Below are 13,728 nucleotides of genomic sequence, written 5' to 3'. Positions count from 1 at the left end.
AGACTTGTAAGTGTAGCCAATCAGTAAGCATTAAAATCCTTTTGCTACAATTACATTTCAACCTCAAAGTATCACGCTAACAAGTGCCTATTATTTTTTAAGTTACAGTAAACTTTTCCATTATTTACAATCTACTGAAACACTAATGTGAAAAGAATGACCAACTTCCACACAGTCACAAGGAGTATACATTTTAACTCTGGTGACTGAACTATATTTTCAGTCATTTTATGCTAGTACCTATTAATGCAAGTCTAGAGCTGTATTAGGAGCCCTCACACAAGATCTTGCGCATTCATAATATTTGTGAAGCCAAGACTTCCACACTACAGACACGGAATTAATATATAAAGATACGAGTCACTTGCTGCAATTCCAAATGAAAAGAGGTAAACGTTTAGGAATACTGTTCATTTTTTCTTATTTTGTTCAGGCTTCTTGCCTTAAAGGAAGACTTAAGCGCTGGTGATCCTGTCACTCCAGCCAAAAAAAAAAACTGTCAGAGAATGTGGGGTGCTAGGTGTCCCAAAACCAGGAAGAAAACAGCAGTAGGAGGTACATGGGAAATGTATGAATGGCCCTATAGGAACTAGAATTCCAGTACCCAGTGATAAAAATCTAAGTTATAGTAATGAATAAAGTTGCTTATCAAATCTCTAAATACTAATTTTCTTAAAAGAGAAGGAGTAGTCTTAAAATATTAAGTGTGGATAGAAGGAATTAGTCAAAAAAAGGGACTACTTAAGGTACATTAAGCCATCTGTAAATTTGTAAACACTAATTTTATTTTGAACCAGATGTAGCAAGTTAATTACTGCAGCACATCAAAAACAGTTACCTCAACTAATGTGCCCTACCCTCTGCTTCCCCTCAAAACCCCAGAAAAAAGACAAGCCCTTGATTCAGTTTTTATGCAAGGCAAATTTAATTAAAAATAGCCCTTTTAAGGTTGTCAAACTAAATTATTGTGAGAATGACAATCCTAAGCTATTTTGCTGCCAGTTACATTTTAAGCTTTTATCATCTGTCTTGCACCACTATTTCCTTTATAAAAGTCTACTTTTCACATTGCTCATCAGCTACATTTTCACAATAAGCCAGAACAGTCTGTATGTCTAGTCAATGGAGCCATGAAATATTGATTATATGTTGCATCTTCTAAAGGGAATGTGTAATATTAGACTTTAAAATGGCATTAAACACCAATGCTTATATTTATGTCCTTCCACAAATTAAGATGCACACAGATTGCATAAGAAAATGAATCTATAAAAAGATAAACAATACTGTCATACCAACCTGACAGTTATACAAGTGAAATATTGTGTGAGGTAGATGAATTTAGGACCTTAAAAGGAAAAGAGTCAGCACTCCAATAACCTTGCACATATACTATGCCAAGACCACCTCTTTTTAGCATGCCCAATACAGATGGGACATATACAAAAATTATTGTCTTCCTAATGCTACTATAACTGGTTTCATAGATGTTAGGGGCTGGAAGGGACCTTTCCTGCCCAAGGGCAGGGGGGCTTGTAAGACCATATGCTTCCTGTAGATGTCAGGAAAGTTTTCTGAAGTTGTCATCCTGTACTGATCTAGACAGTAAACCCATCAATACCGAATAACATTATTATTGATTTATAATATTTATAACTCCCCCAGGTCTTTTGCCCCTTAATGTAATCTCATTTCTGCACTGATGCAAGTATGCATGATGATTATTAAAACTGTATATTCACTTCCTATTCCTTCCCCCTGCCATCCCATGGGTACATCATTGAATTTTTAGGACAGACCACACCCAGCAAACAAACTGAGTTTGTCCACAAGGCACCCTGCCTTACTTGTGCTAGAATCTGGAAAGTATTGGGTAAGTCACTCGACTACGATGAGTAATCACTCAGGCAAGCTTTAGTTTGTCTTTTTCTGAGGGCCAACCTGGAAACTGTGGGTGTTTAGCAATCCTGGTAGTGACACTGCAGTCTAGTACAAAGTGGACAGCATACCTCAAGTTCTGATCTTTTCCACTGATTCACTACACAGCCCAAGAGAAGCTATTCCCCTTTCAGTCAGCACTCCCATTTATAGATGGGGCAATAATACACAATAAGGAGTTCATGTTTATATCAAAATGTGCAAGTTTCAGCCATCTTGAAACTTAGCTAGCCAAGATTAGAGGTATAAATTAGGACATTGATCCCTTCATGCTCTGGTACCCTATATGTAGAACAGGGATAATAGTTTAATAATTCCTGAGAGCTATGAAAACATTTAACATTTTGAGGTATGAAATCAGATAAAGAAGTGATAAGCATCACAGAAAAGCATGAGGAGACCGTCATATTCAGTTTGGATGGTGTACAGTAAGTGAAACAAGGGACCACGCAGTGAAAAATAAAAGTGAAAATAAATACTGAACTGCTGCTTCACTCCAAAGTACTGTCCATGTTGTGAACTGAATATGGAAAAAGTAGCATGATCATGGAATCAATGACTGTATTATAAAGACATGCAAACAAGGGTAATTAATTTGTTTTTATATCTACACCTATATCTGTCTACGTATCAGATTTGTTATTTATTTGTGAATGCTAAGACAGCTCCTGCTTTTTGTCACCAATATGTTGACATTAATATTGTGTATCCCTACAGAATATGCCTTGATAGATATGTAGCTCCAATAAATTGTGATGCTTATTATATAGTTACATATCTATCAAGGCATATTCTGTAGGGATACCAAAATTAATGTCAACATACTGGCAATGAAAAGCAAGTGTTCATAACTAAATCACAAATCTAAGAATAATTTAGACACCTAAACATAAAAACATTTATTACACAAAACAGTTACAAAAAAGAAAAAAAAACAAGTAGCAATAATACTCGTATGTGATCTAATCACAAGATAGAGTTGTTTTAAACTAAACATACCCAAGTCTTAATATACATACAAACATATGCAGGTTCTATGCATTTCCTGGCCCACAAGTTAATTTTATGAAGTAAAGAGCCATCTGCTGGAAGAAAAGGATCTACGCTATCCTCTTCCTTTCTTTGTGTACACACAGCCATGGCTTCAGAAAGATTAATACAAGCCAGATACCCATTCAACTGAAGTTTATAGCTAGATACATTCAAGTCCACAACCATTTATAATTACATTTCCTCAGAGACAACATTTGGCTTGGAGAGAAAACAATTCTCTTCTATGCCTGTTTTCTGCCATGCAGTAATACCAGTCACATCACCTTTCTTTAGCACCCACATAATCTTTGCAAACCTTCCACTCTGAGAAATAAACTTCTGGCCAGTTTTCTTAACCCACAGGTACTCATTAACAAATATATTAACAACAGGGAACTGTCTATATCATAACTTTAAAAACCTCCAAAAAGCTATAATTTGCTATGACACCAACTACTGAACCTTAAATTACTATAAGCACCAATTGACGAGATGACATGCAATACCATTAAATCTATCAATCTGCCAAATGCAAAAAACAAATAATTTTTTTCAGGCTGGTCACAAGGAAGAACTTCTTTACTGTCCGAGCCCCCAAGGTCTGGAATAGCCTGCCACTGGAGGTAGTTCAAGCACCTACTTTGAATGCCTTCACGAGAAATTTGGATGTTTATCTTGCTGTGATCCTATGACCCCAGCTGACTTTCCTGCCCCTGGGCAAGGGGCTGGACTCAATGATCTTTCGAGGTCCCTTCCAGCCCTAATGTCTATGAATCTATGAAATATACAAACAAGCTCTTGGGTAAGAAAGGAGAATGCAACAGGGGTGACACTCAGTACCAAACATCTTAAACCCATACATCCACGACCTATAGGTCCTAATAGGGGAGCTTTGGGGATTTTTCCATGTTGACAGGCTGACGGTTAGGTGGCGCAGCCCAGCATGGGGATGAACCCTGCTGTTTTTAGGGTGCCGAGGCAAGGGTAGTCCATCAGCTGGGCTGAGGTGCTGGGTCATGGAGACCCAGCATGTTGACTACCTCACCCCAGAGCTCCAAGACAGCTGCAGAGGAAGACACTTGACACACATCCCAGCCATGGAGACCCTGGGACCAGATGGAGGTTTCCTTTTCTTACGGTCTGGTTCCCATGAGCTGGGACTTTTAAAAATTGTGTGCACAGCCCACTGCACATGTGGTTCTCTGGCATCCCTAGCACATGGGGACCTGGGAAATCAGAGAACCTTCCCTAGATGACACAGCTCAGGCATACCAGCACCTTAAAAAGCCACATGTGCAGCTGGGCTGCACGAGGTTTTCTGACCTTATGGTACGTGGGGCTCTGGGACTGAGACCAAAAATCAGGTAATAGTCAGTTCCAGCCCCAGGACCACACCTGAGTTCAAACTGGCTCAAGTGCAGTCCTCGGGCTAAGACTGATAATCACTTGATTGCCAGTTCCAAATGCAGGACTGCACTGGTCCATGCTGGGGTGCAGGCATTCAGCTTTCAACTTGCTGGTACAGTGGGATCCAACAATCATGATTGCGGCCCCCCTACACTGGCAAATAGTGATGACAGGACTGAGATTTGACTCCTGATCCCAAAATCATACTCCTGCCATTCACATACAGCATGGCAGGAGGTACAATTGTTGAGATTAGGAATCAGATCCCATCATGCCACTAAATGAATGTGAGCTAGGGATATACAAAACCAAAATGTTGAAGAAACTGACTGCAATACATGGCCTCTGTGTCAAACTAGAAAAATAAGTCTTATTTCATCAAAAGCCCCTAAAGTACCAAAATACACTATAGCTTTCTGAGGAAGAGAAATGGAAACTGACCCCATCTATATTATATACACACCTAGGCCTCATAATAACCATCAGGGAGCATCAGACTGGATATCAAAGCTTCTTTAAAAAGTCTGCTTTGAAGCCCCAATAAAATCCTGCATTTGCAGTCCTGCAAACAAATACTTCCTGAGTACAAAAACTTGACAATACTACCTGGAGAGAAGAATTAAAGGTGGTGCTTCTGCTAATCCATATCATAGAATCATATCCAAGACAGGCAACCTCCAGTGCCACTTTAAATCAAAGCATCAAATGTTTTTCCCAATGCAAAGCTTTACGGAATAAGAAATTAACCCTAACAAGCAGATAAAGCACTTTCTTTATTTCATTCCACCTGGACCTAAACCTTAACCCCTTTCTGATAGGAGAACCCCCATTCCATCCCAAAATGAAAGAAAGATGCTAGAGATGTTAAACAAGTACCTTACAACCTCTGAGATGGATATCACCTGCCTAAGAGAGAACTTGAGCAATATTCAGGTTGTACTTTTTGTCCACTTACTATTGTTCACCATGATTTGACTACAGATTAGTAGAAGGCTAAATGGGGAGAGAGAGGGTAATGTTATCTTGTTTCAAATAACACTTTTATTGGATTGTCAAAACAGGTTTTTCACCTTTTCTGATTTAAGAGTTGACTCTCACTCTGCCAACGACACTTGACTTTGTAGAAAGACAGGTAGATAAGTTATGATGCGATATAATAAAATATATCATCTGGAGATTTTCTTCCTCCTACAAAGACCCTTGGGGAAGAGAGACTTAGATTTTCTAAGTCTTTGGGAATGTTACTGTGAAATGTGATAGCCTTTCAGACCAAGTTCAAGCAGCTAGAAAAGAATCTCTCAATCTTCCTTTCCATCTTAATTATCACTGGGGACTTCTACCAAAAATGTTCCCTGGGAGTCCAGAGTTAGATATATACAGCAAGGAACACAGCTGGGACCATGTCATCTGTGGTCTCTGTAATGTTACAGAGACCACCTGAAGCAGAAAAACGTGGCATCTCCAGTAAGTGATGCAGCAACAGAGTGAGCCTGTTTGGAGGGTCTCGAAAATGATTGTCTGAAACTTGAAAAATAGTTCTATCAGGGTTCATTAAGACTTACCAAAGATTGAGCACCTAATTGTCTACAGCTACATCATAGGAACAACACACTTAGGGATGGATTTTATGCAGATGCAACATATTTTGAGTTGTTTTACTAGACCATCATAACAGTTTTTATAAGTGAGGGAAAACTGAATTGACAGAAAAAAAAGTGACATTTTCTGCCCACAAAGCTTGCCAACTGAACTAAGAGGAATAAGAGCAAGCTCCAATTGTGTGCTTTTTTGTCAGTACACTCAGGCATGTAAACTTGTACTTGACAAATGCAGAAGCCCAATCAAAGTGTCAAATAATTCCATACCTACGTTATTAACAAATTCCACTTGATGAACACTGAATGAGTACAAAAAAAATATCAATATTGTTCTAAAAAAAATATGAAAAATAGCAATTACCCTACTAACAACAAAATTATAGGAAACCAAGACAGAAGATGTGTAAACACACAATTTCACCCTTTGATTAATCATATTTTACTTTCTTCTGAGAAGGGCCAAGGAATAGGAAGGGTAGTTCTCAAAGGAAAGATTTTTTCCCCTGTGAAAAAATGAAGAACACCCTCACTATTTTACTGTGCTTGTATGGAATCTCTGCTTCAGGTCTCCAGAAATAAATATTTCCATCATTAAGAGCCACAGAAAATGAATTTCTTACCTCCCATCCTGTCTGCGGTATTCTTGTTGTTGCTCTATTCTGATCATTGGCTTCACCATGCCCCGTTCAGCTGTGCTGGATGCCGATGATGTTCTGTCACCATCTAGTCTGTTGGTGCTCTAATTTGAACACAACAGATGTTTAATATGCACACATCAGATCAGCCAAGACTTATACTCATCACTATAAAAAAGGCTTATTAATTCAGGAAAGGGATGAGGAATTGAAAGGAGGGAGTGCAGAATACAGCAGGTGTTCACTCTACAATACAAGAGAACACTGGTCATTCAAAATATCACAACAGGCAAAGGCAGCTATTTGGTAATGTTCTGTCAGGAATTTTAAAGCCAACAACAGTAAACATAAATGTGCTAATATAGAGAGATCCCACAGTCCCTTGCTTAAAACTTCTTTAATACATATTAAAAGAAAAGCTAACCGTAAGACTGCCTTTCTACATGTGTTAGTACAGAAGTTAAATAAGCAATGCAAAATTAAAAGCAAGTTTAAAACAACCTGATTAAGGAACCTTCCCTTCAACTGCTCAGTGTTTATTAATACCTTTCAGCTTGCATTGCTTTTTCACTAACTTTTCAATAACCAGTCTCCCATACTAATAACCTGATTTTCCTTTTTAAAAAGGGCTGGCAGAGAGGGAATATTAGTCTTCACTGTATATCAGCAACAGCAGAAAGTGGCACAAGTATTTCTTCTTTTTTGCCAGACATCTTTAGTTCGCGTCAAAGGCATCTTGCAGAAGACTTTACAATTTATTCCATATTCTTATATGACTAAAGAAAAAGCCAAGTACTGTACTGTGCTGAGTACAATCACTGTATATCCCTTACTGTATATACTGAAAAATATCATCAAACTATTTATCTCCCTAGGAGCCCAAGAGTACTTCTCACCGTACTACAAAAATACCTTTAATATTATATTGGTATTTTTCTTTTTAAAACAGGCATTTTCATGAAGAACATTTAGGGGTGAAAGACTTGCTCTGGATTAAGGATTTCAATATTAAGTAATAACACTTTAGAAACACTTTCATCTGAAGGTCTCAAAACACTTTATAAAAGGTTAGCATCATTATCCCCAATATACAGATGGGAAAACTGGAGCTGAACTAGTCAAATTTATTGTTAAAAAAAAATACCTCACACAGACTCTAAACTCCTTCAAATTAAAATATGCTCAAACTTTCCTCAGTCAAATATGAAGATGGCTGTGAGTACCTCTAGTATTCTAAAAATATTTAGAATGTACTTAACGTACTAACTGCAGTGTTTTCATGCCTCTGAGTGATTTTACAGGATTGTTTTAGCTTATGTCAGTATTTGGTACATCTCAGCTCATTTCACTCCTCACATTAAGAGAAAAGCATCCATGCAAGAAACATACAAGTGTTGCCACTGAAACAGTTACAGAAGAGGAGGTAGGAAAGAGACAATAGATTTTTTGTAATAACATGGTCGTATGTCACAGACAAAAATTACTAACAGACTTGAAATATTTAGCACTATTAGAGCTCCATAAATGTCGCTGCTGCTGAACCAATGACACTAACTTTTCTTAGATTCTAAAATTGATAATAGTAATAACACATGAAAGGAAATGCATTTTCAAGAGGATTATTGCTTTTCAGATTGCTGAAATTACTCAATTCATCTCACATTTTCTCTCAAGCATGTAATAATACCAGTGAGAAAAGCATTAACAGTTGTATCATTTTATTCTACTTCCTGGCTTCAGGAAAATTTAACTCCTAATGCAATCTATTAACAGAACTGCATCACAGAAATGCATTGGAACAAAAAGCTTACCATCTCATAAAATGTTAATAACTATGTTTACAAAAGACAGCATGTTTGTTTAATGAGTAGTTGTGCACAACCGTTCTATTTAAGTCCATTGCCATTAAAGCTTAAAAGCCCATTTAGAGTTTTAAAAATTGGCCAGTCATTCAAGTTTTACATAAAGATCTACACATTAAATATCTGACAGCAATCTCCTTGGGCTAAATATGGAATTATTCTTTATCATGTACTCCAAACAGCAAAATATGCCCTTTACCAATTAATCCATTTCTTCTAAAACTTGTGCTAATATTCTAAACCTTTAAGCAGTTCAACCATTTCCAAAAAGTACAGCTGTTTCCTAAAAATAATTTTCGTCCCACTTATAGAATGAATGTATGCATGATATACTGTGCGGAATGTTTATATATACTTGTGTCTCTCCATTATGTTATTGTTTATACATGCGTGTAGGTATATACTGTTTACACTCACTTACCTCACTCCATTATATATTATTGTTTGTAGGTAGGTAGATAGCAATAATATATAAAGGAATATTAATAAGAAAATAATAATATAAACAATACTATATAACAAAGTACATACACTCACACACACATACATACTCATTTTGTAGCTGGGAAAAAAATTTGAAAAACAGCTGCTCTTTTTTGGAAATAGTTAAATTGCTTAAAGGTTTAGAATATTAATCATGCGGTTTTCATTTTTGACCTAACAAGGTTATGAATCAAACTTGACTCAATTTATTCCATAGTTTCCCAGTTTGATACCTTGCTTGCTGGTAATGCCGTTCCACTGTGAACATCTCCCTCCAGATCAAAGGTTGTTTCCTGAACAACTCTAGAATTAAGACAAGAAAGTGTCTAATAACATTTCAGAAGAGGTCAATTACAAGTATCCAGTGTAAATAAACACTGATTGCAAAGCAAACTCACTACAACTAAAATTTCTCTGTCAAACCCCTTTTTCTAAAAATCTGCATTTCAATTGCTATGTTCATAGCATTTTTTTTTTTTTATATAAATGAAGCAATATAATATTGATACAGACCATCTTCTTTTAAATATATCAAAGGATCAAAATGGGTAATTAAAAAGTAAAGAGAAAAATCTTTTGCAAAATATTTTTCTTTATTGCAGAAGTTTTAGTGTAAGCTTTTGGTCCAGTCTTCAATAAGAAATTTCCTTTCACCATATTATTTAAAGTCAGGTGGTGAGGCAAAACATTTGCCAAAGCAAATAATCTTCAAAATGATTTTATCCAATTCAGATTGTACTAACTATTAATAGAGATATTGCAAGAGAGGTGGCAGTCCCAAAGAACTGTTGTAGTATACCGATACTTTCACAGGTCCAGGAGGGGCCTAGACGGGCCTTGAAGCTTCCTGTCTGCTCCTCAGATTGGGGAACCTGGGGCAGGGGAGCAGGCTGTGGGGCTGTCTCTCATTACTCCCCTTCCTCCCAAACCAGTTCAGGAGAAGATACTGCTGCTCCTCACCTCTTCCCCATACCAGAAACTGCCAGGTTTGGGGAATGGACTGGGGGGCTTTGCCCTGCTGTTTCCTCTGCTGCACTCTCAGAGAGCAGGAGCAAAAAGGAAGGCTGATCCTGGTCTGGGAAAGGTGCATACAGTCTTTCCCCACTGCTCTACTCCCCCCAGGAACTAGGAGGAATAAAACAGTGACTGGTCCCCATGACTTGCCCAGACCAGGATCTCTTAAAGGTGCGGAGAAGCAGGAGAGAGGGGCTGACTGCAGGCTGAACACCTGAATGCTCCCTTTCTCCCAGTGAGCAGCATAGTAGCCTCTGAAATGCACTGATCTTCCACTAGTAGAAACAAACAACTACTTGTGGGCATAGTTGTCTCTGGACTTTGTTTCTTATATATATATATATGTATAGGAGCCTACCTTATTTAACAGGCATGATTCTATTAGCTAACTGATGTACATATTGTACGCTTTGTGATCTTGGAAAAATTAAATACAGGGTTTTTATTTTACATCAAGAGCCGAGTTCACCACAACTGATTTTGGTTTTAAAAAAAGCACAAAAAAGGACAAAAAGTTTATCAGTTGTCTCTAGATCAATGACTGAGAGGAACTAAAACTTAATTCAGAAAAGAACATAACAGAAAACACCCTTCCATAATATTCTCCAACTTCTTAAATTCAGGGTTTAAATGTTTTAAGGCGTAGCTTGAATTTTTTAACAAACATCCAGAAAAGGGTGATGATAGAAAAAAAGTATACATCTAAAAGAATTATCCATTTGTTTACATAATCTCTCATTTTCTGTGCTCAACTAATTTCCTATAAACCATTTCACCATGGGTCATTTCTTATATAACCAGTTTCAATGACTACATTTCTACCCAGGTCATCATACCCTAAATTTTTCCCCTGGTCCCATAAGATTGGACAGAACAGCCAATACTTTATATTTTCCAAGCTGCACAGTCTTGGTCAAACTCATGTGGGCCTTGAATATTGTCATAACTATGGACCCATCTAATTTGAAGTGGCTGCACCCCAATTTCACAAGCAGCCATTTTGCAGGTGGAGCTCCTCTCCTCCCACACCTCTGATTGGCCAAAAGGGCCCCAGTGGCTCTGACCCTCACCACTGACTGGCTGCAGGGACTGCCTGTCATGTGGCCCCCGCACCTCACTGCTGATTGGTAAGGGCTGTCTGTCAGAGTCCCACCCCTCACTGCGGACTGGAAAGGGGCAGGGCCGCATAGAAAAGTAGCGCTAGCAGTTAATCAGCAGTGAGGGGCAGGGAAGGCAGCCATATTGCTCGCAGCCCTTAAGCAGGCAGACTCCCCTCCCCCTTTCCAACTGGGTTGCCGCAGCATGCTAAGTACTGCTAGCTCCTTCTGGGGAGGAGCATTTTCTTTTCTGTAAGTTTTTTTTTTTCTCCTCCCGTGGATTTTGCAGGCATTGCTTGGATTTGGTAGGTACCTAGTCATAACCATTGGACAGGAAGATCTAACACCATGTAATATTCACTTATCTATATTATGCTCTACACTGGTATCTGATCATACAAAGAATCAATAGGTAAGAAAGATCTGGACTACCAGACACAAGACAGAGTAACTAATGTAATGTAATTGGAAAACAAGGACACAACAGTAAAGTAGCAGGTTAGGACCCTATTCTGCGTCAAATGGAGTTTCACTGGCATTTACATTTCTAAAAGAAAATCCAAATGTTTCAGTATTCCTATTACACACCCTGTACTGAGGTGTGTACAGGGTGTGTAATAGGAAATAGTATATTATAAAGTATGCCAAACAGAGATTCCTTCAACTAGGGTACTTTTCTCCTATTTTTTCACATTTTAATTAAATCTTTCAAATGAAACTCTGGAGTTTACTATTTAAGCATATTATAACAGAATAAGAAAACTAATCTTATATAAATGAGACTTGTTAATTTTAGTTAATACATAATAGTTGTGAAATTGATAAAACTGCCTTGCAATGCATTAAGATTCCTCTTTTTTAGTATATCTGAGCCACAGGAGAATATACTTGTCTATTAAATAATGAAATAACGCAAGTCCTAAAGAGAGCACAAGGTGGAGCTACAGTATTAGTTAGCATTATAAATTTAACTTAAACACTTAAGCTCAAAAAATACTTGCTCGCCCAATAAGCCCATATGCAAAGAAACACAAGGTATCTGAGTCTTTGTTTTTCAAGACTCAGTCCCCCCCCCCCCCCCCCCCCCCCCCAAGTAAAAATCACTACACTTACCCAGTTTTGTGTCTTGGACCTTTGACCATGAGACCAGCATCCAAAGGTCTTTTAGGAATAATATGATCCTGACTGGGATCCACAAATTTAAATACATGAGAAGACCCAAACTGAACTTTCATGCCACTCTGCAGCATAGTGGTCTCCGAAATACGCTGACCTTCCACATAAGTCTCAGCATCGATGCTTCTTGGGGTAACAGTAACAACTCCATCCATATTGGTGAGGTCACAGTGGTGTGGCTGAATTCCTGGACCAAACAACTGTAAATAGAAATATTTAATAGTTCAAAAATGACCTAACCCTAATCTGCTACAGAAAACAAAACCCCACTTCACCCTACGTTATAGCACTATGGTTTTATTCTTGTGTTCGAATTTAAACAGAAACAGACATTATTACATTTGATCAATAATTTAAAACCTCACTTTAGCATACTGTGATAGGGGGCCATCTCAGGGCCGGGTCTCATCATCGTCCTGCACACCTGTCTAGGGCAGCCTATCCTGCCCCATCTGCCACACCTTGATGTAATGATACCAGATGTAACTATGCAGGAGGCTGCCCATTTTATGCCCCGATGCCTAGGGCATTATTATACATGGCTCTGAATCTTCCCCTTACCATGGTCCATGCCTCACAGATGGCACCCAATTCTTCTATTACTCCCCCCAGCCCCTTAATTGGGCTGCACTCCTCTGGCCCAACTTGGCCTCAGATGTACCTGGGCCTCCTGCCCCCTCAGTAGGGTCTCAACTTCAGCTCCTCCAGTCAGCCCATGTGGCCCTACAAGGCCCTACTCTATACAGCCGCATGTCACATAATCCTCACTGGGGACCAGCATCTTGCGCCTTCAATGGGGCCAATACTACACCCCCTCACTGGGGCTACAGGGCCTTATGCTCCACAGGCCTCAGGTGTCTGTAGATGTGCCTGGACCCTTCCCCAGGCTCCACTCAATGGGTCTACGCCCCTGTGCTTTGTCAGGGTGCGCTCTCCTAGCCTTCCCTCTCCATGGGGTACCAGCAAGGCAGTGGGGACTGAGGCTTTCTGGCACCCCATACCCAGCCTTCACTAGGGAGGCACAGGTGTGGCAGTTACTGCAAGCTACCCTGCCCTACCACAAGCAGCCCCACCCCACCATCCTCCTGAGCAGCGTGTAGTTTTAGGTCATTCTCCAGGACCAGGAACCTCCTCCCTCCCCACAGTTCCTGCCCGTTACCTCCGAGTGTTCTGGGAGCAGCAGCTCCAGCCGGGCGGCGTTCTCCCCCGGGCTGCTTGCAGCAACTCCTGGCTCTACTGCTCAGGGCCTGCTCTTATTCCCTAGCAGCTTTGTCCTCCTTCCAATCAGGTGGCCTCCTGCTGGCCATGCAACTCTCCTGATTGGCAGTGCAGTCACCTGCAGGCTGCTCTGCTGCCTGCTCTGGCCCTTAAAGTGGCAGGCACCAAAGGTGCCCTGTCACACACCCTCCCTAATGAATGCAAATGTGATTTCTGGAGCATGTTTTAGGGAAATATTTTCATTTTAAAACACATTTTGCCCTTACTA

The 13,728-nt window shown here is 39.4% G+C and overlaps 1 protein-coding gene across 19 annotated transcripts in view; it reads right to left on the bottom strand.

Moving 5' to 3' along the window:
• Positions 1-13,728, bottom strand: part of AFDN (afadin, adherens junction formation factor) — a 195,571-nt gene that overhangs the window by 71,206 nt on the left and 110,637 nt on the right. For all 19 annotated transcript variants that reach the window (XM_019479784.2, XM_059714980.1, XM_059714969.1 and 16 more), the window contains 3 exons: positions 12,180-12,442; positions 9,189-9,258; positions 6,596-6,714 (listed from right to left, as the gene is read on the bottom strand). In XM_019479784.2, coding sequence (XP_019335329.2) covers positions 6,596-6,714; positions 9,189-9,258; positions 12,180-12,442 — 452 coding nt within the window. The remainder of the gene's footprint in view (positions 1-6,595; positions 6,715-9,188; positions 9,259-12,179; positions 12,443-13,728) is intronic.

This window comes from Alligator mississippiensis, chromosome 1, assembly GCF_030867095.1.
Source record: "Alligator mississippiensis isolate rAllMis1 chromosome 1, rAllMis1, whole genome shotgun sequence".
Classification (NCBI taxonomy): domain Eukaryota; kingdom Metazoa; phylum Chordata; order Crocodylia; family Alligatoridae; genus Alligator; species Alligator mississippiensis.
This window is presented reverse-complemented; position numbering and strand designations above follow the sequence as displayed.